This window comes from Aquarana catesbeiana, linkage group LG03, assembly GCF_042186555.1.
Source record: "Aquarana catesbeiana isolate 2022-GZ linkage group LG03, ASM4218655v1, whole genome shotgun sequence".
Classification (NCBI taxonomy): domain Eukaryota; kingdom Metazoa; phylum Chordata; class Amphibia; order Anura; family Ranidae; genus Aquarana; species Aquarana catesbeiana.
Window position 1 is genome coordinate 320,671,222 of NC_133326.1, and position 26,503 is coordinate 320,697,724.

At 46.4% G+C, this 26,503-nt stretch overlaps 1 protein-coding gene and 1 pseudogene across 6 annotated transcripts in view; both read left to right on the forward strand.

Moving 5' to 3' along the window:
• Positions 1–26,503, forward strand: part of CDC25C (cell division cycle 25C) — an 86,637-nt gene that overhangs the window by 28,907 nt on the left and 31,227 nt on the right. For all 6 annotated transcript variants that reach the window (XM_073620416.1, XM_073620417.1, XM_073620418.1 and 3 more), the window contains exons 5-9: positions 7,589–7,618; positions 18,700–18,733; positions 20,271–20,345; positions 21,257–21,352; positions 22,152–22,298. In XM_073620416.1, coding sequence (XP_073476517.1) covers positions 7,589–7,618; positions 18,700–18,733; positions 20,271–20,345; positions 21,257–21,352; positions 22,152–22,298 — 382 coding nt within the window. The remainder of the gene's footprint in view (positions 1–7,588; positions 7,619–18,699; positions 18,734–20,270; positions 20,346–21,256; positions 21,353–22,151; positions 22,299–26,503) is intronic.
• Positions 10,412–10,516, forward strand: LOC141135811 (U2 spliceosomal RNA; annotated as a pseudogene).

A 26,503-nucleotide genomic window follows, 5' to 3' on the forward strand; every position in this document is an offset into this window, starting at 1 on the left:
ATATTCAACCCAGACACCCCAAGAAGAAATAATTTCGGAGTCCAGGGTACCCTCACCCCCAGCAAGCGAGTCAGTAGTAGTTGGACTTCCGTCCAGAACGGGACTATTTTAGGGCATGACCAATAGATATGGTATAGGGTCCCTCTATCCCTGTGGCATCGCCAACATCTGTCCGAACTGGAAGGGTAGATGGCTCGGAGTACATCAGGCGTCATATACCAGAAAAAAAGAATTTTATATGCGTTCTCCTTTATACAGAGTACAAAGTGAACTCTTGGCTGCCTGGGACCAGATCACCTGCCATATGTTTTCTGGTATCTCCTCGCCTAGATACTTCTCCCAGCGGAGCATGTATGTGTGCTTGCCCTGGTCTAGGAAACTGTAGGAATTCAATATTTGGTATATGTCAGAGATCAGCCCACGTCTAGCCGAGCCTTCCAATATCAGGCTCTCAAACATAGTTGGAATTGAGAATTGAAGGTCCGGAGCAATGGATTGGGCATAGTGTCTTATTTGCAGGTATCCATAGAATGCCTGCCTTGGGATGCCAAATTTTGTTTGAAGCTCCGCAAAGGAGAGTAGCCTGCGTGTGCATGGGTGGAGTTTGTGGGCTCGTGACAACCTACACCAGAGCGTGTTAAGGTGAAGCATGGGGCCCAGGAGCTGGGAGGAGTCTACCTTCGCCATTGCATTCCACAACATACTGTTCGGGTGGACCGGTGCCATCCATAATTTTTCAATTTCTGTCCACTTGTTATAGGAGCGTTGGGTAAACCAGGAAGCCAGGGCTCGTAATTGGGCTGCTTGATAATATTTGGTTATGTCAGGGAAGGACAACCCGCCGTCTGTTCGTGACGCCAGCATGACCGATCGTGGTATTCTATGTCTCCTATAATTCCAAACGTGGCGGATCATATCCGCCTGTAGTTTCCGCAGCTCCGCTGTTGGGACTGGAATGGGAAGCGTTTGGAATAGGTAGAGCAGTTTTGGCAGAATAACCATTTTAACCGAGGCTATCCTCCCTAAGAGGGAGATATGATGAGCCTTCCACTTTCTCAGGAGATCTCTTATATTTTTTTAGAAGAGGGGGATAGTTGGCTCTGTAAAGGGTAGAGTAGGAGGGAGTAATCTGGACTCCGAGATATTTTAGGGATAGCTCATTCCAGTGATAAGGGAAGCATTGTCGTAGATGTTGGATCTCCTGAGCCGGTAGGTTAATGGGTAAAGCTTCAGATTTAGCTGCGTTTATTTTATAGCCCGATAGGGATCTGTACAGGTCGAGCTCAGTGTGTAGGTTGGGGAGTGAAATCCTAGGTTGGGTCAGGGTAACTATGATATCGTCAGCGAACAATGCCAGCTTGAATTCCCTACCTCTCACCGGGATCCCATGTATGCTCGTGTTTTTCCGGATGGTCGCCGCCAGGGGCTCGACACACAGCGCAAATAATAGCGGTGATAGCGGACACCCCTGGCGAGTTCCATTAGCAATCGGGAAGGCCGACGATAACGCAAAGGGGGTCTTAACTTGGGATGAAGGGTTAGTGTATAAGTGTCTAATAGCCTGCAGAAAAGGGCCTCGGAATCCCATGCAGCGCAACGTGGCGAACAGGAAAGGCCAGCCAAGGCGGTCAAAAGCCTTTTCTGCGTCCAGACCTAGAACCAGCGCATCAAGTCCCTCCCTGTTCGCCACGTCTATAAGATCAATAATTCATCTCGTGTTATCCCCCGCCTGACGCAGGGGGACAAAGCCCACCTGGTCCTTATGTATTAAGGAAGGAAGTATCAGATTCAATCGTATTGAGAGAAGCTTAGTAAAGATTTTTAAATCAGAGTTAAAAAGTGCGATTGGCCTATAACTAGCACATACTGAGGGGTCCTTGTCAGGCTTGGGGATTAGCCTGAGAAATGATCTCTGCATGTCCGCGGGGATGGTGGTGTTCTGAAAAAAGGCATTGAACATCCTACACATGTAGGGTAGAAGAATCGGGAGGAATGTCTTGTAGTACTCGTAGGGAAGCCCGTCTGGTCCAGGGGATTTGTGTGTGGGCAGAGTTTTTATAGTGGCTGTTATTTCTTCCTCTGTGATTGGGGCATTAAGTGACACAAGGTCCGCACCCTGGAGTCTGGGAAGGCCGCTGTCTTCTAAATAGTGTCGCATTCGATCATTGAGGTCAGAAGGTAAGGGGTCATGGGGAATCTCAGGATTGTTATATAGGGTTGTGTAGAATTCCCCAAAGGTCCGGGCTATGTCTTGAGGGTGTGTAAACAGAGCGCCCGTCCTATCTATAATTTGGTGGGGGGTGGACATGTGGTAGCGTTCAGACAGTTTGCGCGCTAAGAGGGAGTGGTCTTTGTTGCCTTTATCATAATAGGTTTGTTTTAGCCGCAAAAGTGCCTTCTCCACCTGGCCTAGTGCCAGATCTCGAAGGTTGTTTCTAAGACATACTACTTTTTTAAGGAGAGTTTTATAGATGGTGAAGCCTGTAGGCGAAGTTCTAGGGTTTTGAGTTCTCTTTCAATCTGAAGTTTAGATGCTATCGCATTTTTCTTCATGGCCGAAGAGATCGCAATACATCGTCCCCTAAGAACTGCTTTGTGAGGCCTCCCAGAGGGTTGTGAGGGAGACATCGGGGGTGTTATTGTCTAAGAAGTAGTTTTTCAAAGTCGTCTCTAGTTCCGACCTGAACGGGACATGTTGGAGAAGAAAGTTATTTAACCGCCAATTGCTAGGTTTACGCTCCGTGATTCCCATCTCAAGTGATAGTTACTGGGGCATGGTCTGACCAAGAGATGGGAAGGATCTGGACTGTCTTTGTGACCCGTAGGGTGGCGTTATTAACGAAGAAGTAGTCTAAATGGGAGTGCATACGGTGGGGGGCTGAAAAAAAAAGTATATTGTCTGTCTCCTGGATGGAGTGCTCGCCAAGCATCAAATAAGGTGTGACGTCTGGTTAATTGTCTAAATAGTTTGGAATCACGGGCGGCTCGGGCCTGGGGGACTGTAAGGTTAATCACATGACGATCAAGACCCACTGAATGAGCCAAATTAAAATCGCCTCCTACAATCAGACATTCATTGGGGGACTTAAATAGGCGTGTAAAGACCTTGGATAGGAAGTGTATCTGGTGCGTGTTAGGAGCGTAGATATTGCAAATAGTTACCGCCTGCGAATGCCATTGGCCTCGTAAAATTATGTAGTGTCCCCTTGGGTCAATAAAGGACTCTAAACATTTGAACGGGGAAACGTGCTTAAATAGGATTGCCACTCCTGCGCGTTTGCGGGGGTTAAATGCTTGAAAGACCTGGGGGTATTGTCTGGATGCGAAGGCACCCCCCCCTATTGAAATGTGTTTCCTGTAGTAGGGCTATGTCTGCCCCTGATCTCCTAAGCTCTTTCAGAGTAAGATGTCTTTTTTTGTTTGAGTTCAACCCGTGAACATTAAGTGACATGAATCTAACCATGGCTCTTGGTGTGTGTGAGGGCGTGTTTACTTAGCTTGTCCTGCTGGGGTGTTCCCACGGAATTCGGAAGGCGAGGAGATCCATAGATGAGGCTCGACCAGATGACCGTCCCAGACTCGCGACAGGCCAAAGGGGGGGGGAGGGTGGGGAGAGGAAAAAGAAGGAAAGATAGAGAGAAAGAGAAGGAAGAAAGAGAGAGAATGATTATTATCATCACAAATAAGAATAAACGATTCATTGTGGGCCCGGGCAGTGTAGACCGCCCGAGCTCCATTAAGCTCCAATAAGTCTCCCCGGTCAGAACCCCAAACCAGGGTTCGGCCCGGGGGGGCACAGAGAACCTCTCAGTGCAAATTCAACTGTACTTAAGCTATCTGAACAATACAATAAAGAGGAACTTTAGTAGGATAAACCACTAGGGGGACTAGTGGGCCAGAAACAACTAGGACTAACACTAACTAGTCTCCTATAAAAGAAAAATGCCGATGTTGAAAACAAAATGACTGAAGGAAGGCCTTGGGGGGGTGCTCATAGCAAAAATGGGTAGGGCAGAAGTAAGTGTCTCGCCAGTCAGCCTTTTTGAGGCTTGGGTTTAGTAGATCCTCGGGGAGAGTCCCGGTCCCTGGGGCGTTTAGTCGGGGGGATCTTCTGCCATACCACTGGGGTGGCGTTGGCAAGTCCACAAGGTCCCAATCAGGCATCTGAGGGATAGCGATCTCCAAGGTGTCGCAAAAGTTTTCCAAGTCCTCCGGGAAGCGTAAAATTGCAGATTTGCCCTGATGGCGGGCTGTAAGGCTGAAGGGGAAACCCCAGCGATATGTAATGTCTTTCTCTTGGAGTAAAATGAGCAGGGGTTGGAGCAATCTTCTCTTCTGCAAGGTAATCCAGGAAAGATCTGGGAAAAGCTGGAGTTGTGTGTTTTCAAAGACCACTTCCTTTGCATTGCGCGCTTTGCGCATAATGTCCTCCTTTAAAGGGAAGGAGTGGACCCTGCAGATAACATCTCAAGGGTCTAGAGGCCGGTCCCTTAGGGCGCAGGGCCCGATGTGCTCGGTCCATTTCTAGAGGTTTGTCTGGGGGGTCCCCCCAGGAGGTTGTTGAACAGAAGCTGCAAGGTTTCATGGAGGTCTTCGGGACCTTCTGTCTCAGGTAAACCTCTGATTCGGATATTATTTCGGCGCCCCCTATTGTCAAGATCTTCGATATGACGTTGCATGTTCCGGAGCATTAAGTGGTGGTCCGCCCCTTGTATTTGAGTACGGTGTACTGCCAGTTTAGTCTCTTGGATTTCCTCCTCCGCCATTTCCATCCTCTCAGAGAGGTGTTTGAGGTTAGTATGGATAATCTGGATTTCCGCCCGACAGGCGGATTTAACTTCTTCAATGAGTTTAAAGTCCTCCTTGGTAGGTATGGCTTGGAGACAGTCATGCCAGGAAGTGGGCTGGTGCATGCGTGGGCTGTGTCCCATGTGAAATTGGGGGTAGCAGGGAGGAGAGGATTCCCTGTGTAGCGCTGGGGGGAGCATGGGATCCTGTGAGTCCTGGGGCCGCGTCTGGGGTGCCTGCCAGTCTCTCCAGGAAGGCCTCTGCTTAGGAGGAGGGGGATGGGCCCCCACCAGAGCATCGACTGGGGTCCCGTTTGGTGAACAGGCCACCTGGGCATATGATTTGGCTTCATCTGTCCCCTGTCCCACCGATCTGAAGGCACCCTGATGCACCTGCCTTTGTGGCTGGGGGGAGCTCGGGGGGGGGGGCGTGCACTTGCTGGGGGGTAAATCTTCCGTGGTGTGCCCTTAGTCCCTGATCACAGCTCCAATCGCCCTCCGGTTCTGGCAGTGGGGGAAAATCACCTGATTGGAGAGAGGGAGTAGGAGAGGTCGCTCCCCCCTGGGGCAAGTAGGGGTCTGGTAATGTGCGCAGTAATTGCGGAAAGGCCTCTGAGCACTGTGTATAGGAGGGTACAGTGTGGCCTAGTGTAATGTCCCGCGGTGTGCTCCGGGATGCCTCGTGTGCGGAGAGAGATGGGGGAGGACTCACCGCTGTGGTTTCCTGGTCGGTCAGCCCATCCATCTCTTGAGTCTGTCCCGCTGTAGCGTGGGGTGTAGATGGAGCCGCCGAAGGCTGCCGTCGTTGCGGTCTCGTGGCGGAGGAGGCCGTCGGCGCCATCTTGTCCCGCTCGTCCTCCGACGTTGAGGGCCGATTAAAGTATGTCCGGATGGTCATAGCAGAGCTGGATGGAGGCTGGGACGAACCCCGGGTCCTAGAGGATCTGGTCCTTCTGCTTCCTCCCATATATTGAAGCCAGAAATCCCCCTTTTCAGGCCGTTAAACTGCGGGCTGGAGGAGAGCTCTCAAGTCAGGCGTCCATGCAGAGCGGCTTCCGGTCACGCCCCCTACTCAAACCTTTTGACGGTTCCAAAACTGAATGGAGATGTTTGTCCCATCTTGGACCTCAAGAGACTTAAGTTTCTACATTTGCAGATGTTGCAGATATAATTGCTGTAGTCAGTGGGTGGCCTCTTTCCAGCAGGGGGATTCCTGGCGTCAGTGGATACCAGAGATGCTTAACTGCACGTTTTTGATCTTTCCACTGCCCCAAAGGTTTCTGTGGCTTGTGGTGAAGGACAGGCATTTTACAGTTTGTGACCCTTATGTTTGGCCTGCCCACTTCTCCCAGACTGTTTACTAAGGTCTTGGCTCTGGTCCTGAGGCTCTTGCATACACAGTACACACTCTGGACAGGTTTGGATGGGTTCTCAACATGGATAAGTTGGCCTTTAATACCAGCCCGGAGGTTGGAATCTTTAGGCCTGGTCTTAAATACCATCCAGGCAAGAATGATCCTTCCTCTGGACAAATATCTTGCTCTGGGGATTTGGGGGAACTTTCTCAAGATGCTGACAAATCCACTTTTTCATGAGGGTTCTGGGAAAGATGTTAGCCTCCTTCAAGGCAGTGCCCTTTGCCCAGTTTCACTCCAGGTTTCCTCCAACGGAATGTCTTGGAGGCATGGGAAAGGAAGACGCAGTTGTTTGTTTGTCCTAGTATACCTCAACCTGAAACTGTCACTGGACTGGTGGATCTCCTGACAAATTCTCTAGATGGGGAAAAACAAAGGGTGCCAGTCTGCTGGGCTGGTGTGGAATTGTGGACAATCTCTCGTTCTAGGCACCTTTTAATTAGTGCAGGAGATGTTGTTGCCCCTTCAACATCTTGGAATTTAGGGGGATTTGCCTTGCCCTGCTACATTGTTCAGTGCAGCTGAAGGGTCTCCCTGTAAGGGTTCAGTAGGACAATGCTTCAAAAATTTTATAGACCTCTCCCCTCTCCCCTCTCTCTCCTCTCTCTCTCCTCTTTAAGTTCCCGCTCTGTCCACCATCTATATTTCAGGCAAGGAAAATTGGCAGGCAACATTTTTGGGCAGTTAACCAGAGAAGTAAGATCTTCATCCAGAGGTATTTGAGGAACTCTGCCAACAATGGTGGACCCAGGATGTATATCTTGCATGCTACATTACAGAAATCTTCATTTTTGAGCCTATCTCAGATATCCCTTTTTAGTCCCTCTGAATGTTATTTTTCTGATTACCATTATTTCAGCTTGCAGTGTTTAAGAATTGGCTGCCCTTTCCTGTAAGGAACTGTTCCTGGTGCTTTGCCATGCTTCATGGTGTTTTTACAGCCTCAGCTGTCCTTTTTACCTAAGGTGGTTTCTTCATTCCATCTCAGCCAGGACATTCTGTTGCAGTCTTTTTGTCCTAAGCTTTACATGTGGGGGACAAGGTTCTTTACACCCTGGATGTGGTTCATGCTATCAGGCGTTACCTGAAATAAACTGCTGCAATTCCTCAATCTGATTCTCTTTGTGTTTTTGAAAGGCCAAAGGAAGGGTCCTGGAGCTTTCTTTTTCTTTTAGTTCTCTCTTTTTTTTTTTTTTTTCCTATGGGTCAATTATCACATTGTAAATACAACGGAAAACCTCTGTGTAATAAAATGTTCTTATGTATTTTGATTTTTACCCATAAATATAAGATTTCATTTGCTTTATTATTATTGTATTTTAACCAATAACCAAACCAAAAAAGTTTTTAAATAAAGCTTCCTTTTTTTTTTTTATCACTCAACAGTCATACTCCAGAACCTGAAAATGAACCAAAGTGAGTAACTAATAAAGTATAATTTTATTTCATGCATGCAGGTGTGTGTGTTGTGTGTTTTTTTTTTTTTTTCCAATTATTATTGTCAGTTCCCTGTGTGAGCGACTATTTCTAAACTGTGTTCCAGGCCACCCCTGCTATGTCATCATGTTTAATTAGCTTAGAAATGCTCATCCCAAAGCTGGCTTAGTGAAACTGGTCCTCTTTTTGGTAACTACTGGATGCCCCCCCATCTCCAGACACCCTGTATGGGAACAAACTGTGTCATAGGGCAGCAGGCGACACGGCCTTCCTTTTTAATATATTTTCGGTCAAGAATTTTTTATTGTAAGCATTTTAAGGAGCAAAAGGAAATATACATCTGGTATTGGCAGGGGAGATCCACTTTGTACACATTGGGCTGGCATTCTGAACATCAATGGCCCAAAAAGGAAGAAAAAAAAAACTCCTCCATAGAGCAGAGAAGAGAAAAACAAAGAAATCGAGGAGGAAAAGAAAAAGCAAAGGAAAGACCTAGCGCTCACGGTGGACAATGATGCCATACAGTCAGCCAGGTACAGGCGACAAGGGTATCTTAACATAATTTCGCCCAGAGCTCCTAGGTTCGCTCAAATAATTTCTGTTCATTAATGATACTAGCCACTTTTTCATGTAACATAATCCAGGATGTCTTATGCTTCATGAGGCGAAAAGATACAGAGGGAGATTTCCAAGCTCCAGCAATAGTGCTCTTAGCTGCAAGCAGCATAAAATAAACCAGCCATCTCATGGGCCCGTGGCATATTAACTGGCACATCATTCAGCAGGGCAATCAAGGGAAATTCTAGTTCAAGACCTATTACTTTACATTTAATAGAGGAAACCCTGTTCCAGTAACCCCTAATCCTGGGGCATTCCCACCATATATGGAGCATATTACCTTGTAGAGAACACCCCCCTAAAACAATCTGATGGGTACATCTTAGCTAAGCGAGTGTGAACCAAATACCACCTGGTCATTACTTTAACACTTGCCTTTATTAAAGAGACATTCAATATGCCCTTATAAGCGACCTGAAGCCTGGAATACTAGGACTCAGGTTCCAAGTCGATACTAAGGTCCCTCTCCCATGCCAACATGTATGGGTGCTTCTTTATCATTTTTTTTGAAAATGTGAACTTAGTCTTTAAAATAAAAAAGAAAAGTTAAAACCCAAATGAAAACGCATGCGATGGTCCTGCACATGTATGTGAACAGTGACTGCTCCACACAGGCATTGTTGTGAATGTCACATGAATGAATGTCAACTAGTGAGAGCAATAATTTTAGGGCCATAATTCATGGCTGAAGTGATTTAGAGCTTACATTTTTTGTTTTGTCTGTTGTTTTTTTGTTTTTTAAGTAACAAAACATATATTCTCATTAACTGCTTTGTACAGTGGTTTTTCAGAGTGGCCCCAATTCTCCTCTTCTCAGGTACCCTGCCAGCTCTCTGGGTTCTTTCTCTTCTCTGTGAGCCGCCAAAGAAAGCCACTTCCTATAGATGTGCATCTGCGGGCTCCCTTCTGAGCTGGGCTGTACACATCTATAGACACGCATACAGTGGGGCTTGGCCCTCCCCCTATTGACAGCAGCAGGAGCCAATGGCTCCTGTTGCTTCATTAAAAGAGAGGGGAGGCGGGATGGGCACAGCATTGGATCAAGTTCTAGCTCAGTTAAGTATAAAGAGTTGTGAGGAGACGATACAAACAATAGGATCTTTTTTTTACCTTAATGTAGAGAATGCATTAAAGTAGTATTAAACCAAAAATTTTATATATTGTGGCTTACTAATCCTTAGATATGGTAGCTGCACTAGTTTTCTTTTTTTTTTTAAGGCTTTTTCTCTGTTTTTCACCTGGTAATATGTTCAGTAACACACCACCTATATTAGAGTGCCCCTACTCTTGATGAATGAGAACACGGGCACAGCAGACAGCTGCTTTGTTAACCTGTGGGGAGGAGAGTGTTAGGTGGACTAATAGATTTAGATGCACTAACAAAATGAAGCCAAACTCCAACTCACATTACAGTTACACAAGCAGTTGCAGCAAACTGTTTTTTCTCTCTCGGGATAAAAGATTTACATGAATAAAACTGCTGGTTGGGCTGACTTACGATGGAGAAGGAGTATCCAGTCCCTGATTTTTTTTTTTTTTTTTTTCTCTATGGTTTATGAAATCGGAAGCAACAAGGATAATAGTCACTTCTGGTTTTGGTTTGTTTACTAGCCATTACCAGCTAGTAAAGCAGCTGATTGAATCAAATTATTGCTCTCACTCTGACGTTCAGTGATACTGCACATTTGTGGTGTGATCACCATTTGCATACGTGTGCGGGACCTATGGGCATATTCACATTTGCACATGAGCATGGGAGGGATAAGGGGTTCTTTAAACCCCTTTTTTTTTTTTTTTTTTTTTTTTTTTTTTTTTTTTTTTTGTCAACCTTCTTGCTATCACAAGAGATGAACAACATCCTTTGTGATAGCTGGGCAGTTACAGGTAGATCTGTTTGGTCAGACGCCTTCATATCTGGGAACTGCTTGTAAACAGTAAACCGAAACAGGAATTGACAAAACCCTCATCGCTTCTGGTTTCTTTGTTCAGAGGAGGGGAAGGTATTGATGCCAGGCTGAGAGCAAGTGGTTCTGGATTCCCTGATCTCACTGAGGAGCCCAAGAATGGTGGCATGCGTAGGCAGGAGGGGGTTGGTCCCCCTTCCACACTCTGTAGAAGTGATAGTCAGCCATAGGTGGATTATTTGTACAGGAGATCGCTTCTCGGCCTTTTGGCTAAGATCAAGTGTAGTATCTGTTCTTATCAGTTTCCAGAGGAGGCGCTGTGTCACTCTCGTTGGGGAGGGCCAGCAAATCCAATGGTGTCATAGTACCTGGAAAGGCGATACTCAGCAGGGACTATGCCGAGTTGCCTGACAGTATACTGGGGACCGGCCAATGGTTGAGTCTGAGCCGTCTGGAAGGGTGCTCCTGGTAGGGATGGGTGCTGCATTTTGGTCTGGCCGGAGGGTCGGGTCCCTGGCCTTCTGGCCTGGATTGTGGTAGCTCTAGCTACGGACAGTTATTCGGGAGAGAACGCTTACTGCCCCTTTGAGGGGGGGGGGGGGGAGTGGCTAGTACTTCCTGAATGTAATTAGGTAGGAGTGATGGGAGCGACGGTGGAGCCTGATGGTAAAGGGCTCTCACCAAGCTTCTGGATCTCCACGCCTTTCTGCCTGTGGTGGGGGCTGCTGTGGTCTGGGCTGTGGGTCAGGGTTGAACTTGAAAGCCTATGGAGTAGTGCCCCTGGAGTGGCAGTCCAGGGGTGCCATAAAATCACTGTGTGTGGCAGACACTTTGATTTGAGGCACCATGGCCACTGCACCATAACACGCTTTTTAAGCACCTGCCTCTTGGGCCGGGCCTTTTGGCTAGGACCAGAGGAATTTTTTATTCCTGGCCGGAGGGCCTGGTCATTGTTTTACACAATGGCCACTTCTTTCACTCTCCTCTTCACTATCCCTTTCCCCACTTTTTATTTATTTTGAAAACCTATGTTTTGTCACGTCTTGTCTTTCACGTTTTTGCACGTTTGATTAGTAAGGATGCGGGTCCTCGGGCCAGCCCTGAACGTCTTGGGTGGGGGTGGACATGGCCTTTTGGCTTAGTTCGCCCTCTCTCATGGGGTCTCCCTTCGGGGGAGCCCCACCTAGTACTTGGGTGGGTCCTGTCTCGGCAGGCCCTCCAGAGAACGGGGTCTGTCTGGTTTCGGCCGGACAGACCATTGTAAGTACCTTTGTCCCCGCAGGAGCCTAACGCCCCGGGGGATCAGGGAATTGGCACGTCTTGTGTACCCGTGGCACTTTTTTGTGAGCACTCTTTATGTGTGTGCACATTTTTTATGCACCGGGTGAAGTTTTTGGGGTGTGTTTTGCACGCCATAGGCTTTCAAAAAAAAAAAAAAAAAAAAAAAAATTTGTACAGGAGATCCCACAGCCAGCTGAAAATGTTGATACTGGGATCATAGCTGTGATCCTGGTATAACCACTTCCATCAGAGAATGGCTCGCCCTGCCCCTCGCTCTCTCCTCATTATAGTTGTGACTGAGGAGAGAGACGCTGCTCTCATGTACATTGCTGGATTGAGTTTAGGCTTTAGGGTCAGTATTTTTTTTTGGGGGGGGGGCGCTGCATGATGAAGGTTTTATTTTTTTTCTTTTAAAGCAGCGTTTCTACTGCTAGGAGAAAATAGGATTTTTAGAACAGCTTACCTGTAAAATCCTTTTCTTGGAGTACAACACGGGGCACAGAGCTATAGTAATTAATATGGACACTGGCACACCCTAAGACAGGAAGTTCACTCCCTATATAACTTCTCCCATTTCTGGTAGTACCTCAGTTTTTGTAGCAAAGCAATATACGTGTATCCAAAGAGGGGAGTGACCTCTGTGTCCCGTGATGTACTCCCAAGAAAAGGATTTTACAGGTAAGCTGTTATAAAAATCCTATTTTCTTTATCGTACATCATGGGACACAGAGCCATAGTAATAACTATGTGAGATGTCCCAGTGCAATGCTATCTGAGGAGAGGGAGACACAAACAAAAGTAGGGCGCAATCAGACCTGAGGACCTATACTGCTGCCTGCAGTATACTGCGCCCAAAGGCGATATCCTCGTGCCTTTTTACATCCACCTGATAGAATGTATGAATGTATGGACTGAAGACCAAGTTGTGGCCTTGCAGATCTGAGCCATGGAGGCTTGGTGATGCACTGCCCATGAAGCACTAACAGCCCTGGTGGAGTGCGCTTTGATTTGAAAAGGTGGAATCTTCCTCTTCAAACCATAAGCTTGAACAATTACTTGCCGAATCCACTTAGAAATAGTAGATTTTGCTGCTGCCTGTCCTTTCCTAGGACCTTCAGGCAGCACAAACAAAACATTCCTTTTTCGAATCTGAGCAGTCGCTTTCAGGTAGACCTTGACTGCTCTCACTACATCCAGCGACTGTAGCGACTTTTCCTCCGTAGAACAAGATTCAGGAAAAAATTAAGGTAGAACAATATCCTGGTTTAGATGAAAACCTGACACTACCTTCGGTAGAAAGTTAGGATGAGGCCGCAATACTACCTTATCCTTGTGAATAATCAAATATGGCTCTTTACAAGAAAGAGCCAGCAGCTCTTCTTCCTCTTCTTGCAGAAGATATGGCTACCAGAGAAACTAATTTCCTTGTCAAAAGGACCAAGGGAATATGTCGTATTGGCTCAAAAGGTTGTTTCTGTAACACCGACAGAAATAAATTCAGATCCCAAGAATTCAGGGGTGACCTAACCGGTGGATTAAGCCGCGTTACCCCCTGTATAAAATTACGGACCAGGGAATGCAAAGCAAGTGGTCATTGAAACAATACCGATAAGGCCAAGACCTGGCCTTTGATAGTACTTAAGGCCGGCTTCATCCCTATTTGCAGAAAATCAAGGATTCTACCTATGACATACTTTCTAGGATGCCAACCCCTGGATTCACACCAGGAAACCTATGCCTTCCAGACTCTATAATAAATGACTCTGGAAGTTGGCTTCCTTGCATTAATCAAGGTAGGTCACTGACCCTGAAAGCCCACGATTCTTCAGAATGTGGGTTTCAATAGCCAAACCGTTTAAATTTAGCGTTTTGTAAGGTAGGATGGAATACTGGTCCCTGTGAGAGCAGGTCTGGACGTGGTGGTAGGTTCATGAGTCCACCACCGGCATCCTTGCAATCTCTGCATACCAATCTTCTGGGCCACAAGAATTACCGACTTCCTTTCCTGCTTGATTCTGCAAAGAAGTCGTGGTAGCAGCGGAATAGGAAGGAATGCATGAATTAGTGAAAACCGATCCCACGGGGTCACTAAAGCATCCCTTGTTCTTAACACAAAGTTGTTGACTTTGCTGTTGAACCTGGACGCAAACAGATCTACATCCGGGACTCCCCATCTTTGGCATATAGCCAGGAAGATGTCGTGAACAGACCATTCCCCCGGGAACAACTGCTGGCAACTCTAGTCCGCCTGCCAATTCTCTATCCCTGGAATGAAGATTGCTGATATGCACGGCACATGCTTTTCTGCCCAGGCTAGGACATGGTTCACCTCTCCCTGGGCTGCTTGACTTCTGGTGCCCCCTTGGTGATTGATATAGGCCACTGCTGTGGCATTGTCGGATTGGATCCTGACAGGACAATTCCGCAACCTGAATGTCCAGGCCCTCAGGGCCAAGCGCGCTGCCCGAATCTCCAGAATGTTGATGGGAAAGGCCCTTTCGGTTCTGGACCATTCGCCTCGTCCAGGACTGCTCCCCAACCCATAAGGCTGGCATCTGTTACCACCTTCCAGGTAAATGGTAAGAAGGATTTTCCCTTCTGCAGATTTTTGGTTATCCACCACCAACTGAGGGTCTGGTGCACCTTTGGAGACAGATGCATTGGGAAATCTAGAGCTTGGACCTTCTTATTCCAAGCCGATAGGATACTGTTTTGCAGCAGTCCCAAATGAAACTGAGCATAAGGAACGGCTTCTAATGAAGTCAACATCTTTCCCAACAAGCTCATGCAAAGGATTCTTCATTGCTCTGACCACCTGAATCAGCTCCTTTATGGTGCTAATCTTTGCCTGAGAAAAAAATACCCCTTTCTGGGCTGTATCTATGAGCAGACCCAAGTACTCTAGTCTCCTTGATGGTTTTAAAGAAGATTTCTCTAGGTTGAGAATCCAACCTAGGTATTCCAGGTAGTTGACTGTGGTGACCATGCTTTGGTCTAAGCGGGCTACCGACTGGGCTATCAAGAGCAGGTCGTCTAGGTAAGCTATAATCGTTATACCTTGAGCCCTTAATCTGGCCAGAGGAGGGGGCAAGGACCTTTTGTAAACACCCGAGGTGCAGTAGCTAGACCGAAAGGCAGAGCTACAAACCGAAAATAGAGTTTTTCTACCTGGAAATGTAGATATTTCTGGTGAGCGGGGAAAATAGGCACATGGAGCTATTATGCATCCTTGATGTCGATTGACGCCAGAAGTTCTTGTAGGATGGAGACAACTGATCGGATTGATTCCATGCGAAAAGAGCGGATATTCAGGAACCGGTTTAGATCTTTGAGTTCTAGAATGGGTCTGACATCTCCATTTGGTTTTGGCACCATGAAAAGGTTTGAATAACACCAACCCCTGCTCTTCCATGGAGACCATAATGATCACTTTTTGAGACATAAGACGGTCCAATGCTTGAAAGAGAGACTTCTTTTTCTCTGGATCTTTGGGGACGTTTGATCTGAGAAAACGAGGAGACGGGAACTCTCGGAACTCTAGTTTGTAACCTAGAGCTATTGTGGAGACCACCCATCTGTCTCAAAACTCCTCCTGCCAGACCCTTGAGAACTGCAGAAGTCCCCCTCCCACCCCCCGCCACTCAAGCTAGCGGGGGCACCCCTTCATAAAGAGGCTTTAGTATTTTGTCTTGTAGGTTTCCTTCCCCAGGACTTCTTTTGTCCCTGGGGTTGACCCTGAGGCTTACCTCCTGAACCTGACAGTGGATGCCGTCGTGACTGCCTGGAGGCTGATGCCCCTGGCACTGGAGAAGGAGCCCGTTTAAATGAAGGACGTTTACTCCTTTTCTTAACTGGCAAAAGGGTACTTTTTCCACTTGACATTTTTCGATGTATTTATCGAAATCATCCCCAAACAGCCATTCACCATGGAAAGGAAAAATAGCTAGGAGTTTTTTGCATGGCGCTTCGGCTGACCAATTTTTCAACCATAGGATTCTACGCATATGCACCAGCCCAAGCGTAAGGCATAAGGCCTGAGGAATAGAATCTCTCATAGCGTCAATTGCAAAACATAAAGCCCCTGGTAGCTCGGCTAAATCCTGGGCCTGCTGATCAGGGATAACCTTGAGCACCTGTCTCAACTGGTCTTTCAAGGATTGATATACACCAATTGCCTCCACTGCAGGTTGAGTCACTGAACCTGCCAAAGAAAATGCGTTTTTTTTAACAGGAATTCCAATTTCTTATCAGTTGGATCCCTAAACATTTGAGCATTGTCAACCGGACAAGTCAAACTCTTATTCACAGAGGATATAGCAGTGTCAATTGCTCGTATCTCCCACTTTTTAGTGAATTTTCCTCCATGGGATAAAGTGCTGAGAATTTTTTAGGAGGAAAAAAAATGCTTATCTGGGTGATCTCACTCAATACATAAGCTGCTCCAGCAATGAATGGACAGGAAAGGCATGCAAAGCTTGAGGAGGCTTTAGCGAACCCAAACAAGTAGGCTTCCCAGCTGACACAGTTAAGGGTAGCATAAAGTGGGGCGGACCATTTCAGTAAGAGATTGCACCAGCAATCTTTCAGATTGTGAAGCTGAAGGAGGTCCTTCCATAATTGACCCCTCGGAAGAGGAGTCATCAGCATCTTCATGGTCCCCTGAGGGAAATTCATCCTCTCCTGCCCACTGTTCCTTTGTTTGAGGGTTCTGGGTGGTAGAAGGGGACCTGTCGCGTTTTCTCCCACTCTGGGAAGATGCGATTAAAGCTGCTAACCTTTCTTCCAATCCCACCAAAGCTAAGGAAAAAACCTCCTCAGTAATAGACAGGGGCTGCAATGTTGCAAACAGTTGAAACACTTGATGGACCCGATGGCTCACCCTGACCAGCCACCCCAAGTCTTTCAGGGGAGTATGGGTCAGCCTGCAGTCTGGCAAATGGAGCTCTTTTTTATGCAGTCCTACGCTGTGGACGTTGAGGCATGCCAACGCCGCGCTAAGCCACGCCCCTCCGTCTTCCTACTGCGACACCCCCCCCTTTTAAAAAAAAGACTGTTTTCCCGCACGGGCCTCCGATCAGTGTGTGTGTGTGTGTAAGGGGGGCGGGTGGTGGGAGAGGGAGTGGCATACCGCGATTGTTCTGGGCTCCCTCTGCCTATTCCGGCAGAGGAGAGAGAAACTCCTGCCCAGGTGGGGGGTGTTTTTGTAAGAAAACCCCCTCCAACATCTTACCAGAGGCTTGGGACTGCTTAGCTGGAGGAAGCCTGCAGCTTCTGATGACACAAAGCGAGATATGGGAAGCATGAACAAGGTATGTGATCTTTACAGCCCCCGGTGGCAACTTTAGGCATGACAACATTTACTACAAGGAGAAAATCCATAAGAAAATGTAAAATTCCTTAGGAATCTCCACTTACCTTATCCTGCCGCAGGATTCTGTGGTAAAACCAAACAGACCAAATCTTCACCCCTCACGGCGGGCTCTGTTAAAAGAACCCTCAAGGACCGGGGTCCCTTTTTATTGGGGTTCCACTCCCTTGGACCCGTATAGAACCCTGCCAGGAAGCTTTATGGCTGAAAAAAACAAAACACTGGATCCCATGGTCCAGCTCTCAAAGAGAAGCGTTACGGGCTAAACCTCGTTTCTTCCACCACGAGGCCCGGGTACCATCCAATTTGGCCTTAATGGCACTTTGGATCTGGCTGCATAGCTTGCCCCAGCACGGATTACCCCAGCAGGGCTTTAGCATAGCACCTCTACTCGTGACCAACACCTAAGACACTGGCGAAAAAACTGAGGTGCTCCCAGTAATGGGGAGGTGTTATATAGGGAGTGAACTTCCTGTCTTAGGGTGTGCTAGTGTCCATCACCTAAAGGTGGCCTATATAACCCACATAGTTATTACTATGGCTCTGTGTCCCGTGATGTACGATAAAAGAAAAGGTGTTCAGGGGAGCTGAGCATAGCTTTCGCAAAGAGTCAAGCTGGCCTATGGCCTGTTATTGACATTTAAAGGATAATCTGCACACTGATATGGGTATAGTTCTGCTCTCTTTTCCTGTTAGTATGTTTAAACTGTTTGCTGTTAGCTCTGTGCAAAGAAATACAACTCTGATTGGCTTAAGCAGCCCATAGATTATGCAATTTTCTTTCCTTCTATCATGGGTGGAAGGAAAAAAAATCACTTGATTCCCCCTTCAATATAGTTAGTGTTGATGGGGAATTCCTTCCACAGAGCTATTGTATTCTGCCAGCAGGGAGCCTACTTGGTTGGCAGAACACAGTGATTACTGCTAGTGACTATAGCTGCCGCCAGTAATCACATGTAATAAAATCCAACAGGCTTGTTGTACCTAGGTCGATCAATGGCCCGACTTTGGTACAACCCGAATGGAATCCATCTATGGCCGGCTATAGGGCCCTTTTACACTAGTTTTTCTTCCGTTTTTGCCTTAACAAAAGTTTAAGAAAAATACATGACCATTAAATCCTATAGAACTCTTCACATCTGTCAGTTGCATTTTTAAAAGTCCTGCAAGTGCTGCATTTATGGTGCATGTTTGGTTTAGTAAAAAAAATGCACCAAAAACGTACCTCTCCATTGAAAGAGATGGAAAACGCATCAAAAACGCACTCACGGTTGCGTTTTTTGGTGCAAATTTTAAGTCGCATATATTTTTTTCACAGGTGCAAAACTCACTTGAAACGTTGTAAAAACGCATATGCGTTTTTACCGCATTTTTGCAACAGATCAGTGTGAAAACAGCCTTAGATTGCTACCTCTCTGTCCTACTGTGTACAAGATCACAGGAAGTGAATATCATGACTGGTTTAGATATACTAAAGTTGCACTTAAAATGCATTTTCATTTTTTTCACAAAAATCTAAAACTGAAGATTCCCATTTATTTATTTATTTAATTTTTAATTTTTTAAAATCTTGAACAGATCAAATGTGCATACTAAATATGCTTTAGCACTGTTCAATATGCTGTTGTATCACATTGTTGGAACAATAGGTTTCAATACCAGTTGGTGACATCTAGGAGACTGACACTGAGGAGTCTGGCAATTTTTCCATAGTGATCTAGTCTACCAAGATTCTCCAGTTTATTTGACCCTTTTTTGCATTCACCTTTTATCTAATTAACTTCGTTATAAAGTAGATGTAATTTTCACACATAATCACAATCTGATCCTGTTTTCAAAAGGGCTTTAAAGTGTAATTGTTTAAAATTATTATTATTTTTTTTAAACAGGAAATGCCCTAAAGGAACTACAAATACATCTCTGGTAAGTGACGGCTAGTCATAGTTACATTTACAGCAATAAATATGTTTTAGTGAATTAAAGCTCATCTCCAGCCTTATTTTTACTTTTGCACCTCTCCTGTACCTATATTGCATACTTTGAATTCACTACTAAACCTCTCAGTGTGCATTAGAAGTTCCTGCCAGTCAGAGCCTGCCTCGTTTTCTGTCTGGATGACATAAAGAATCGTCTAGCCCAGGGGTGCTCAACCTTTTGAAGAGTGAGGTTCATTTAAGTGATTTGGTAAACAGTCCCAAGCCACAATAAACTAGGGGCACTTGCGGGTTAGCTGCGTTTTGCCATAGGCTTCTATTACATCTTGTAGGTGTGGTGCCCTTTCTGTAAGTGCACCAAAACTCCTGCAATCAGGAGTTTTGGTGCACTTTCAGAAAGCACACCAAACCCTCAGGATATAATATAAGTCTATAGCTCAGTGCAGCGAACTCACAGGAAAACCGCAGGTTTGTACTGTGCTGCACCTGCAGATCAATGTGAAGGCCGCCTAATAACACTTTTTTATAAGTGCTATGATGTCCATTGCAAAAGTGTAGTGTATGTGATGTTTAATACACTGACTTTTTCCTCTTCCCACTTCTGCTGGTATCCCTCTCCAGGCTGCTAGAAAGGTCCCAGGTGAAGTGCACTTGGTATCACTCTGCCTGGGACAGGAGCCAGAGCTACAGAGAAAGCATCAGCTTATGCTGCTCCCTCTGCGGCCACCTGCTTCCTCTGCTGCTGGTACCAGTTCCTTGTACGCTGATACTCTGGGATGGGGGGTCGGCAACACGTTGATCGCGATCTGGGCTTGCTAATCTGCCATCCCAGAGCATGGGCATGCGCTTCCCTGGTTTGAGGTCGCAGACCACATCAGAGATCTCCGTGGGGCCACGGGTTGAGCACCCCTGTTTTCCCTTCCTCAGCCAACACTGTCCCTTGCTTGCCCATTTTGTTAATTACATTTCAGTTATTTCAATCTTAGAGGCTCCGCATCGCATGTGGGCAATATGTAGGATAGTCTACATGCAAATGTGGCCTGCTTAGGAATACCCATCTATCTAGACTGCCATCCACCCATCAAGGCATTTTGCTTGCATCATGCTGAGGACTCTTAGGGGTACAGGGGAAGGGTGCTGTAATAGCAAATATGTGTACTGCACCTCGCTGGCCCATCCTATCGGCTATGATTTCCCTGCATTTGCATAGAGAAACAGAGTCCCAATGATGACACTTATGGTATACAAGGTTTGTAATGAAAACGGTGACCACTTTTTTTTTTTTTTTTTTTTTTTTTTTTTTTTTTTATGGGGGAAAAAAAAAAATGCTGTAGCATCTTCCTTGTTATTACAGGCCACCCTTATTCAAACCTAGTATGCCAGTGTTTGTTTCATTCTGGTAATTCGATTGACTTGCTGACTTCTTAGATGGCCCTACCAGACTTTTTTTATTCTGACTACCAAGTTATTATTACAAAGCCAAATGATGTTGATGGGTTTTTTTGTTTTGTTTTTTGGGCATTTAGCCAAGACTTCTCTGCAGCACCCCAAGTTTTAAGAAGGTTTCTGGACGTCAAAAGGATTCTAGTAATAAAGAAAATGTGAGTGTGCTAACTTTTACTATTGAGGCTGATCTATTGGAAGTGGTTCTGGAAGCTGTTGTGCTTTGATGCATTTCTTTTCTCACAATAGGAGATGCATGTCCAGGGCTTTTTTTTTCAGCTGGTATTTGATGGAACTCAGCTCCACCACCTCTGGCTCAGTCCCTTTGCTCCCTGCTCACCACTATCACTTGTAATCACAGAAGTCTGGCTTCTGTGTTTCCAAGTGACAGCTTGTTTTCCCAGCAGCTCCCACAGATATGATCTCCTAAGCGGCTGCAGGATGGGGACAAGGGAGATGCCGGTGCCTGGGGTGCAGTGCAGGTGCCGACACCTCCACTTGATGATATCCCTGCAGGTGAGAGAGGCAGAGCCACCTACAGTGTGCTCTGTGTTGGATGCTTCAGCCTAATACAGCAGCACAAGTAAGAAGAATGTGAAAGGTGGTGGAGCTTTTAAGCAGGAAGGGAGAAGGTGGGGGGGGGGGGAGTTGCATGCAGAGGTTTGGGGGGGGGGGGGGGGTTGTTGCATGCAGAGCTGAAGAGGGGTGAACTCTGAACTCTGCATGTAGCGCACCTCTGAACTCTGTACATAATGTACTCCTGGTATTTAATGTCCCTTTAAGACCCTTCCACTATTAGTAAAATTTGACCACACCCACTATTTGATGCAGTTTGGAGGGTGTGTGTGTGGCTTTTTTTGGGGGGGGTCTTCGTTGACTTCCTGCACCTATTTTATGAGAACAAAATCCCTGCATATAACAGTGAACTAATGCTAAAGAGCATATGATCTGCTTGTCCCTACGCAGAAAGAAAAATGTGGTGAAAGCTGTCGTTATTTTATCTCTTGATTGCCTTTTCGCTCTACGTTATGTGTTGGCCATTGTGTCAGTCCTTTCTCTGGTTTTTCAGGAGGGTGGGCTGTTTAAGAATCCAGGTAACCCCTGCTCTATGCTGCTTCTCCGGGAGGCAGCTGTGACACCGATATCGCCAACATTTGGAACCAAGGTGAGTTTTATGGTATAGGAGGTATTCTTTCATAGGTAAATGCTGTGCTTTGTATTATAGTTATCACTTTATAATGTTATGATATAGTGTTCTAGTCTCTCTACACGTTCTGATTTTGTTACTAGTTGTGTTTTTGTTTTTTTGTTTTTTTTTTTAACTCAACATACATGAACTTTACATGAACAGAAGAGATGATAGCGCTCCTCATCAAAAAACAGGGATTTTGACAAAATAAAAAAACAAACCCACACAAATAAAGCTTCAGTATATGAAGGCATTCTCGTATTTTTTCAATGCACCATCAGAATCTTGTGTATTTGTGCCAGAATTATCATACAGCGTTGCGCTGTATGATAATTCTGGCACAAATGCTCAAAATTCTGATGGTTCAGTGAAAAATACGAGAATGCCTTCATATACCAAAGCTTTATTTGTGTGTGTTTGTTTTTTATTCTGTTGCGTTTGACATACTGTAGGTAACTTTTGAACAGTAGCTGTACTTTTACAAAGGTTAACCTAGACCCACAGAATCTGTAGCCAGTTTTGAAAACTTGGTGAACAATGCAGGTAACAAGTACTGCTGCTATACATACTGAAAGCTTGTTGGCAAATATACTTCTGTTACATAAAAAAGGTAAAAAAATAAAATTGCACAAAAATATTTTCATTACATCTTCATGTAATGGTTATATATCAAATTAGTTAATTTGTTGTACTGTACGCCAACCATTGCCTGATATTTTAGATATGTTCCTAAAACATGTTTTTATGTTTATCTTGTAAATAATCATCTCTACAGGACGACCTCTGTACAGTGGAGGACTCCGAACTCCGGGTCCTAGCTTCTCCTATCAGTTCTGCTCCAGCTGGTGTTGATGAGGACAAAATGGGAAACCTTGATGGGTTCTCCGAATTTTTTGCTATGGATGAAGAAGAGGAGTCAGAGGTAAAGTCCTGCTTTATGTTGTCTATTTTTGTTCGGTTTTCGTCCAGTTAATGGGCACAAACCGAAAATTGTTTTTGACTATTCAGAGCCAAAATTGAAGGAACACATTGGAACACTTCTGCCAAACGAATGATAAATTGAAAGGTTAATGTGTTTCTCGCCCGTTAAAAATGTACCTGTTCGCACTGCCATATGTGACAAAACGGATGAAAAACTGATTCATTTATGTCCATTGAATGATTTATCATTCAAAATTCGGTCATTACATGATGACACTATCATTTGTTCTCATGACCAAGTGTTTGTTATTCGATAATTAGCTTGAACTATTTTCCCTCCCCGTCTTTCAGGACAGCCACATTGAGAGACCTTGGCTCCTCCTCTTCCTTGCAAACACTGCGCCAGCCCCCATAAATTTACACCTCCCCCTGCCAGCCTCAGTTATTTGTGTTTCCCCCGGTGGGGAAACACTGCGTTAGGAACCAGGCCTAAGTAGTCAGGGAGACTGGGGGCTATATTTAAAAAAAAAAGTCCCTAACTAAGAGACAGGGGTCTCTGGGGCAGCGGCAGGCTACTTACCGGTCGCATCTCGTCCGCCTCCCCCAATTCGCCGTGCGCTGGTGGAAGTCTGGGGGGGGCCCTCTTTCACAGCCATAGGGCTGTTTGCAGGAGGCATCTCTGTACCCCTTGTACAGCGTACAGGTCGCAGTGGAGCCGAGCGGGCCGGACAGCGGGTGACGTCATTTCAGGCGGGGGGTGCGGATGTGTGTCCTTTGACCCGCGACTTCCGATTCCGGGTCGCGCGTTGCTGATAGAGGGCCGGGCATAGGCTGGAGATGAGTTGTTTCACTGCACAGGCGGTGTGAAGACTCCACAGGCCGCCCACCAGCATGTTGGAAGCAGATGCTCAGACGGCGCTCAGCGATGCCAGCTCCAGCCAGCCTAAGGTAAGGGTACCCTCTACCTAGGCTCTCCCTTCCCCCTTATGGTTCCTGTAGTGGGGGGAGGGGAAGGAACCCCTCTAGGTGGGTGGGGGGGGAGACCAGGTCCCTCATTTTATAGGAGGGACTTGACTCTCCCCATGGTTGTATTTCTGTGTGAGGTTTTATGGGGATGTTGATTGGTGTTTTGTTTTCCATTTGGTGTTTTTTTTTCCATGTATTTCAGAAATCTTCTGAGAAAAACCTCCCCACATAGCTCTAAAAGAAAGTGTGCCTCCTGTAGGGATACCCTAGGGGAGGCTTGGATAAAGGTCTTATGTAAGGACTGTATTGATGCACTAGTTAATGAAAGAACATCTGAACAGGAATCAGGGGTAGCAGCATCAGTCAAGGAACTATCCTCAACTTTCCAATCATTTAAAACCCTGTTTGAAGGGTTACAGGTTCCCCTTAAACCCTCACCTGCATCGCAGAATACAACCCCACTCTTAGCACAGGACTCTGCATCTTCCCAACCGAGGGCCACTACTTCAGCAGAAGAAATAGCAGGTACTTCCAGAGAGGAAGCCAGGGAGGAACCAGACAGTGCTATCTCCGGTTCTCAGGACGATTCGGAGGAAGAGAGTAGGGAGGGGGAGTGCAGGAAGCCCTCACAGTAAAAGTTGTCCCTTTACGAGGTAGAGGACCTCCTAGGGGCTATCTACACCACCCTGGGTATCCAGGAGGACAAAAAACCCTATCTCTCCATGACCAGATGTATAGGGGCTTAAAGGAACAGAAAAAGGTATTTCCTGTTCATGAGGTCCTAATAGATACGGTCAAAAAAGAATGGCAGGTTCCCGAACGGAAACCCTTCTTTTCTGGGTCCCTAAAAAGAAGGTTTCCTTTTTCGGACGATCCTGCCTCAATCTGGAACAAGAACCCCAGATTGGACGCAGCATTCTCGCAAGTGTCCAGACACACAGATCTGGCCTTCGAGGATCTGGGAGCTCTGACCGATACCATGGACAAGAGAATTGATTCCCTGTTAAAAAAAGACCTGGGAATCTACTCTAGGTAATCTGAAACCAGAGATGGCAGTCACGGTGGTGGCCCGAAACCTCGAGCACTGGTTTACACAAATCCAGGCTCATATTGAGGCAGGTACGGCAAAAGAGACTATTTTGTTGTCCTTCTCCAACAATTCTAAGAGGCGTAGTATATATAGCTGATGCTTCGACTGAGTCAGTGCGCATGTCAGCCAGGACGGCTGCACTTGCCAATTCAGCCAGAAGAGCCCTCTGGCTCAAAACATGGCCAGGCAACAATGCCTCAAAAGTTAAACTATGTGGCATTCCACTGACCGGCGATCTGCTCTTCGGCCCAGGTCTAGAGACAGTATTAGACCGTACCGCCGATAAAAAGAAAGCGTTCCCAGTGAAACGAAAGCCCCCGAATCAACCCAAGAGGGGGTTTCGTCTACAAAAAAGAAGGCCTCCCAAGTCACAGGAGAAAAAGTCTTGGAGCCAAAGGGGTAAGGGCAAAGGAGGAGCAATTTTTCGCCCTCCTGAGCAGCCCAGTAAGACCCAGTGACTCAGGGGTCACAGTGGCGGGAAGATTGGGAGCCTTCCTTCCACAATGGGAAGTAATCTCCCCCAACCAATTTATCCTGGGGATCATACGAAGGGGGTACTGTCTGGAATTTACAAAGCACCCTCCGCGTCGAAGTTTAATAACGCTTCACCCCAGGTGTAAGGCAAAAGCAGAAGCCCTCCTAGGGGCATTAAAGGAACTAGAACAGAATGTAGTATGCAGAGTTCCAAAAGAAGAAGGGACAGGCTTTTATTCACACGTTTTTGTGGTGAGAAAACCCTCAGGGAGTTGCAGGTTAATTCGAAACCTGAAATCTCTGAACAAAGTGATTGTCTACAAAAGATTCCAGATGGAATCGATATTTACAGTCAGGGCGTTGCTTCCCCAGAACTGTTATATGGTGTCACTGGATTTGAAAGACGCTTACCTCCACATCCCCATTGCGGAGGCCTTTCAAAGATTCCTGCGCCTGGCAGTAAAGGTAGAAGAGGAAACCATTCACTTGCAGTTTCAGGCGCTGCCGTTTGGCCTATCCTCGTCACCCCGAGTTTTTACGAAGGTCATGGCAGAGGCCATGGCTTTTTTGCGAATCGGGGGTATCAATTATTGCAGACCTAGACGATCTACTTCTCTTCGCACCATCCTCAGAACAACTAATCTTGGATCTGGAACTAACAACCCTGAGAGGGCTAGGATGGCTACTAAATCTGGAAAAATCCAGCCTTATTCCATCTCAACAGATTTCCTATCTAGGATACCTGCTGGATTCTACTCAACTGAGTTTTTCTCCCACCAAAGAAAATTCTGAAGCTAGACCAAGCAGTAGCGTGCCTTCAGAGCAATCAGCAGGTATCAATTCGGGTGGCCATGTCATCCCTCGGCCTACTAACTTCTGCCATCCCAGCAGTCCAGTGGGCAGGCCTTCACTTCCGTCCCCTGCAGGTACTGATTCTAAAGGTGTGGGACCACAGCCAGGAGTCTTTAGACACTCTGCTTTCAATCCCTCCTCAGGTCAAAAGGTCCCTCTGGTGGTGGAGGAAGCAGATAAATCTGTCACAAGGGCGCCTGTGGATCATTCCAGTGTCCAGAGTGATTACTACGGACGCAAGTGGCAGAGGCTGGGGGGCACATCTGGGACCTCGATGGGCGCAGGGGGCATGGGAAAAGGAGGAGCTCAAAAGGTCCTCCAACTGGAAGGAACTAAAAGCAGTGGGACTGGCACTCAGAGCTTTCAGGGAAGACCTACTGGGACAACATATCCAGGTACAGTCCGACAACTCTTCGGTCATTGCTTATATAAACAAGCAAGGTGGCACGAGAAGCGGGATTCTGTTAAACCTAGTCACAGAGATCCTCGGCTGGGTAGAAGCCAATGCTCTGTCCCTTTCAGCAGTGTTCCTAAAAGGGAAGGAAAACATAGTGGCAGATTTTCTCAGCCAAACACAGCTGAGAGAGGCGGCCTGGGTACTCAATCAGGAGGTTTTCGACCTCATAGTCAGGAGATGCGGCCTCCCAGAAGTAGACCTATTTGCCTCAAGAAGCAATACAAAGACCCCATACTTCTTCCATCTGCTGAGAGAGAAGAACGCGTTAGGGGTAGACGCTCTGACACAAAGTTGGCACTTTATAGTTTGTTACACCTTCCCACCTCCGGTGCTTCTGCCAGCAGTTCTAAGAAAATCCCAGGTAGAA